Source organism: Sus scrofa, unplaced genomic scaffold (genome assembly GCF_000003025.6).
Source record: "Sus scrofa isolate TJ Tabasco breed Duroc unplaced genomic scaffold, Sscrofa11.1 Contig740, whole genome shotgun sequence".
In the NCBI taxonomy this organism is placed as follows: Eukaryota; Metazoa; Chordata; class Mammalia; order Artiodactyla; family Suidae; genus Sus; species Sus scrofa.
Genome location: NW_018085303.1, coordinates 62,723 through 69,816, shown reverse-complemented (window position 1 = coordinate 69,816; position 7,094 = coordinate 62,723). Strand labels below are relative to the sequence as shown.

At 37.3% G+C, this 7,094-nt stretch overlaps 1 protein-coding gene across 1 annotated transcript; it reads left to right on the top strand.

The window, feature by feature from the left end:
• The first annotated feature begins 954 nt into the window (after positions 1-954).
• Positions 955-2,073, top strand: LOC100152146 (olfactory receptor 4F3/4F16/4F29-like). The gene is given in 2 exon segments (XM_001925178.5): positions 955-1,643; positions 1,646-2,073. Coding segments are annotated over 2 exon segments (957 nt in total). The 5' UTR covers positions 955-1,114.
• The last annotated feature ends 5,021 nt before the right edge of the window (positions 2,074-7,094 follow it).

Here is a 7,094-nt window from a genome sequence, read left to right as displayed (position 1 = left end):
TATGATTAAGATACAATATTATTTTACTAACTGCAATTTCATAGATAAATAAACTGAGGCTCAAAGAGCTTAAGTAACAAGGTAAAGCTGTCAGTGACTAAACATTAGAAAAAATCTTGTAATCTAAATCCAAAACCCATATTCCTTTTGCTAAGTTAAGATGATTCTGTAGATAACAGTTAATATTTATAAGATAATATGGTAAGTCCTTATATGGAGATTTGTACAAAATTATTTCTACCGCTACATTATGCATATCATAATTTGATTCTCTTCAGATTATGTGCTAGGTATCCTAAGTCAATGTTTCTAAAATTACCTGTTGAAGGATAAGATTTTTTTGCAGTCATTTCTAATCTTTCATGAACTATTACTTTTGTGAAATTTGGAAACAGAAACTTGAGGTCACTGTATATCAAGTTGCTAGAGAAGTTGTTAAATACTCACTCACACACCCTGTACCTAATATGATACAACCTGGTAACAGACTTCATGGACCTGCACCTCTCTGTGTGGACCATTTTTTCTTTGCTTCAGGAAGTACAAATACAAATGAGTCAAAATGCCTGCCTTCCAGAAGCTTAGAGTCTACTTAGTGAGTTAGAACTGTAATCAGTTTACTGTAGTATAGGTGATAGTAAAATAAATGCTAGTAATGATAAAACAAGATTTCGTAGATGTGGTAAACATTTCAGTAATATTGAAGATGATGATAGTCCTACAGGTGGGGCCAGATGAAGGATTATAGGCTTAGAAACAATTACAACAATGATTCCTTATGCGTGATTAATTCTAACATCTGGAGCCACATTGTATTTGTATTTAACCCCAAAAATAGAAACGTTTGGGTTGACTTCCTGTTACTCTTGTTGGCCATCTTGAATTTCATATGGAATATCATGGATCCACCCTGGGAGGAAGGAGAGGGTTTTAAACACAGAGACAACTTGGTGGTAGAAAACAGCTTCACTTGAGACCTACAAATTTTTCTGTAGGCTTTGAAGTAGTTTTAATACAAAAAGAAATAGGCGTTCATAACTTTGACATCTCTTCTCATTTATTAACATATTTATTATAATTTACATTTTCTCCTATTATCCACATTCAGGTGGCAATGTCAACAAAGCCAAAAGATGGAGAAAATAACTCTGTGGTGTCAGAATTTGTGTTCCTGGGAGTCACCAATTCATGGGAGATCCAACTTCTCCTCTTTGTGTTCTCTTCCATGTTTTACATGGCAAGCATGATGGGAAACTCCCTCATTATGCTCACTGTGACTTCTGACCCTCACTTACACTCCCCCATGTACTTTCTGTTAGCCAACCTCTCCTTCCTTGACCTAGGAGCTGCTTCTGTTGCTTCTCCCAAGATGGTTTATGACCTTTTCAGGAAACGTAAAGTCATCTCCTTCAGTGGCTGCATCACTCAAATCTTCTTCATCCACGTCATTGGTGGTGTGGAGATGGAGCTACTTATAGCCATGGCCTTTGACAGATATGTTGCCATATGTAAACCTCTCCATTATCTGACCATCATGAGCCCAAAATTGTGCATCTTCCTTTTAGTGGCTGCCTGGATAATTGGCCTTATCCACTCCATGGTTCAACTGACTTTTGTGGTAAACTTACCCTTCTGTGGGCCTAATGTTTGGACAGCTTTTACTGTGACCTTCCCCGGCTCCTCAAACTTGCCTGCATAGACACTTACCAACTAGAGTCCATGGTCACGGCCAACAGTGGATTCATCTCTGTTGGTTCTTTCTTCATTCTGATCATTTCCTATATCATCATTATTCTCACTGTTAAGAAACAGTCTTCAGTAGGTTCATCCAAGGCTCTGTCCACTCTGTCAGCTCACATCACTGTGGTCATCTTATTCTTTGGTCCTTTGATATTTTTCTATATGTGGCCATTTCCTTCCACACACCTGGATAAGTTTCTGGCCTTCTTTGATGCAGTTCTCACTCCTTTCTTGAATCCTGTCATTTACACATTCAGGAATCAAGAAATGAAGGTGGCAATGAGGAGGGTATGCCGACAGCTAGTGAATTACAGGAGGTCTCTTAAGCGATGACTGTATTGTAATTGCCTTCATTGATTACTGCTGTTCATTGTTGGTGGTCAAACTCAGAGAGAAGCTCTTTTTTGTCCTACTTTAACTTGACTGTATGCTGATACTGAATGTACTCTGTCTTTCCATTAGGAAGGCGGAACATGTACTTTTGAGGAAAGAGAGTTGCATATAAAATACTTATAACCAAAGATTATAATAATCTTGAGCCTCAATTCCTAGGGAATAATATTTATATGAAGTAAATTTCAGAAACATCTAAGAGAGAAGCTTTCTTTAAAACCTTCAGAACAGGAAGATATATCCCCTAATCCACCCTAATTCAAGATGACTTTATCTTAGCTTTACTACATCTGCAAACACCTATTTTCAAGTATGGTCACATTCACAGATAATGGGGCTTAGGCTTTCAACATGTCTATTTGGTAGATACAAGTCAACCCACAATAGTAGTGTAGAAAGTAAGGGTATCTCTAAATATGAATGATTGTAGGATAGCTACCTATTAATTAATGAAAATGTATTTAAAATAAATAGTATTGGGGGGAGGGAGATGGACAGGGAGTTTGGGGTCAGGGGATACAGACTGCTACATTTGGAATGGATGGGCAATGGGGCCTTACTGCATAGCACAGGGAACTGTGTGTGATTGGTTCAAACTGAAGAAACATTATAAATCAACTATAATTTAAAAGTTAATAAATAAAATGAATAGTAGAAGGAACTTCAGCTCTTTCATAGGCAATTACTATACCTTATAAGTTACGGAGCATGGGGAGTTCCCTTTGTGGCTCTATGGAAATGAGCCCAACTAGTATCCATGAGGATTCAGGTTTAATCCCTGGCCTCACTCAGTGGGTCAGGGATCTGGCATTGACGTGAGCTGTGGTGTAGGTCACAGATGCTGCTCGGATCCAGCGTTGCTGTGGCTGTGGCATAGGCCGGTGGCTGTAACATTCCTTTGACAACAACCCCTAGCCTGGGAATTTCCATATGCCCCTGGTGCATCCCTAAACACTGAAAAGAAAAAAAAATGTAATGGAGCATGTAATTTCTTGTGAGCATAAGGCACAAGAAATTATCCTTGTTAGCTAAAGAATCCCTGATAACTAAGAATATTACACATGGTAAAGAATAATATTTACTTCTTTTAGTCACGAGCAGAACAAATACACCAGGATGAATTTGTTACGTCATTCCAACAGAGAAAACTGCATTTTAGTCTTCCGTCAAAATGGTGGTAAAGCATTACTAAGTTTTAAAAAATAAGCACATCAAAGTTGAGCTATGGAAACTTTACCAAAATATTAACATATATTAGTTTTTACTTTCATTCTCATTATTTAAATATTTATTATTTATATTTAGATATGAGTATATATGACCAAGGCAAACAGAAATTATTTTTTTTGGTCCTTTTAGGGCCCCATTTGTGACATATGCAAGTTCCCAGTCTAGGAGTTGAATCAGAGTTGTAGCTGCCAGCTTACATACAGCCACAGCAACACTGGATCCTTAACCCACTGAGCATGGCCAGGAATTGAACCCACATCCTCATGGATCCTAGTCAGGTTTATTACCACTGACCACTACGGAAACTCCCAGAATTTACTTCTTGAACCTTCTACAGCTTTCAATCTCCACTAACTGTGTTTTGTCTTTTACTGTTTTCTTTCATATTTTGGGATAAGCAGATACTTTTATCTTAGGATAAATTTATTCTTTCTTCCTTGAAACAAGACCAGATCCTATTACCTTACATTGTTAATCTTTTTTGGTTGGGGGGGGGTGCTATAATACTTTTAATACAGATTCAGTCATCCATTTTATGACATCAGCTACAGTAACTAAATTTGTTTCATACACAGTACTCTAAAAAAGAGAAAGGAAGGAAGGAAGGAAGGAAGGAAGGAAGGAAGGAAGGAAGGAAGGAAGGAAGGAAGAAAGAAAGAAAGAAAGAAAGAAAGAAAGAAAGAAAGAAAGAAAGAAAGAAAGAAAGAAAGAAAGAAAGAAAGAAAGAGACAGACAATAACAAAAAACAGAGCATGACAGTTTACAGGGCAAAAAGTTTATTTTAATTGGGAGCTGTCCCAATAGGGGAGAAGAGATCTCAGTATAGAAGTGGAATGGGTTCTACTTCCAATGCAATTAGAAAAAGTGGGAATTTATAGCCAAAGAGCCACAGATCCTTCTGTGTATCAGGGTTTGTGGTGGTTGGGAGGATGAAAATTGCTAAGAGAGAGACACTAAAGATATGGGGAATTCTTGCTGAATGGACCAAACAAGGTTCTTGTTAAGGGCAAGCCAGGGTGGTCAGATATCAAGAGAAGGGGGGTAGAAATTTTATTAGATACCAAGGCTGGGGAATTTCCTCTAAACTAATTTAACAGGATTATTCCTATATCTGGTCTCTGCAAGCCCAGTGAGGATGAAGCTTAGTTGAGGCCTAGTGGAGAAGTGGGCTCAAAGCAGCCTGACTAATATTTGTTCAAGGACAGAGTCTTTGTCAACTTAAAGGTGGGCAATTGAGACTTGTCTGTCATATATAATTGGTTATTGACTAACAAAGCTCAGAAACACACAAAATATAACCCTCTACTGCCACAAACACCCTATTTACACTCACTTCAAGGTAGTAAACATTATTCCTAAGTAGCAATTAAGAAGGACATTTTCTAACATGATCCAAAGTTTATAGACACTCTGTACAGCTACAAGTGAAGCAACACACACATTCCATGACCAGTGTTTCATGATTCATTCTTATTTAAAACTTCTCCAGTAAATGTCCCCTAAGGATTTTGTTCACACTAAACCACAGTTTTAAAACAACAAAAAATTTAGAAGTTATATTCTAGTCAGAACAGTCAGAATTATAATTCCAAATGATTAACAAATAACTTTATAGGCGTTCCCATTATGGTTCATGGGGTTAAGGGCCCAATGTTGTCTCTCCGAGAATGCAGATTTGATCCCTGGATTTGATCAGTGGTTGAGTATTCAACATTGCCGTAAGCTATAGCATAGGTTCCAGATGTGGCTTGGATATGGTATTCTTGTGGCTATGGCATAGGCCCCAGATGTGGCTCTGATTTGACCCCTGGCCTGGGAAATTCCATATACTACAGGTGTGACCATTAAAACAAAAGGAAAAAAAAAAAAACTATGTTTTCCATAATTTTTCAACATTTAAAATTATAGTTGATTTACCATGTTCTGTCAATTTCTGCTGTACAGCAAAGTGACCCAGTTACATATATACATATATTCCTTATATAATTTTTATTTTTCCATTATAGTTGATTTACAGGGTTCTGTCAGTTTCTACAGTACAGCAAAGTGACCCAGTCATATATATATACGTACATTCTTTATCTTACCTTATTCTCCATCATGTTCCATCACACATGACTGGATACAGTATCCTGTCTACAGGACATGATTTCGTTGTCTATCCACTCGAAATGCAATAGTTTGCATCTACCAACCCCAAACTCCCAATCCATCCTAACCTTTCCGCTTCCCCTCCCCCTTGGCAATCACAAGTCTATTCTCCATACCCATGAGTTTGTTTTTTCTGTAGATAGGTTCATTTGTGCCATGTATTAGATTCCAGATATGTGATATACTGTACTTTTCATTGTAGTTTTGATTTGCATTTCTCTAATTAGTGATGTTGAGCACCTTTCCATGTGTTTTCTGGCTATCTATATGTCCTCTTTGGAGAAATATCTATTTAGGTACTCTGCCCCCTTTTCTTTTGGTCTTTTTAGGGCTGCACCCATGGCATATAGAAGGTCCCAGGCTGGTGGTCTAATTAGAGCTGCAGCTACTTGCCTACACCACAGCCACAGCAATGCCAGATCCTTAACCCACTGAGCAGGGCCAGGGATCAAACCAGTGTCCTCATGGATACTAGATGGGTTCATTTCCACTGAGATGCAACTGGAACTCCCTTCTGCCCAATTTTTGATTGGGCTGTTAGTGTCTGTTTATTTGTTTGTTCATATTGAGCTCCATAAGGTATATTTTGGAGATTAATCCCTACTCAGTCACTTGTTTTGCAAATATTTTCTCCCATTCTGTGGGTTTTCTTTTCATTTTGTTTACGGTTTCCTTTGCTGTGCAAAAACTTTTCAGTTTAGTTATCTTCCATTTGTTTATTTTTGTTTTTATTACCATTTCTCTAGGAAGCTGATCTGAGAAGATAGTGTGGTGGTTCATTCCAGGGAGTGTTCAGCCTTTGTTTTCCTCTAGGAGTTTTATAGCATCTGGCATTATGTTTGGGTCCTTAATCCATTTTGAGTTTATTTTTTGTATGGCATTAGAAAATGCTGTAATTTCTTTCTTTTATATGTAGCTCTCCAGTTTTCCCAGAAGCGCTTACTGAATAGACTGTTTTTCCTCCATTTGTATTCTTCCTTTTTCATAAATGAATTGACTGTAAGTGCATGTGTTTTTTTTCTGGGCTTTCTATCCTGTTCCACTGATCTATATTTCTGCTTTTCTGCAAGTACCCTACTGTTTTGATGACTGTAGATTTGTAGTATAATCTGAAGTCAGGGAGCCTGATTCCTCTAGCTGTTTTTTTCTCTCAGGATTTCTTTGGCTATTTAGGTCTTTTGTGTTTCCATACATATTTTAAAATATTTTGTTTTAGTTCTGTGAAGAATGTCAATGGTAATTTGATAGTGATTGCATTGAATCTGTAGGTTGCCATGGGTAGTATAGTCATTTTTGACGAAATTGATACTAACAATTCAAGAACATGGTATATCTTTCCATCCGTTTGTGTCATTTTTGATTCCTTTGATTAGCATCTTAGAATTTTCAAATACAGGTCTTCTTTCCCTTTAGGCAGCTTTATCCCTAGGTATTTTGTTTTTTGATGTGGTGGTAAACGGGATTGTTTCCTCAAATTCTATTTCTGATCATTCATTGTTAGTGGATAGAAATTTGAGACATCTGTGTATTAATTTTGTATTCTACCACTTTGCTGAATTCATTGCTGTGCTCTAGTAGTT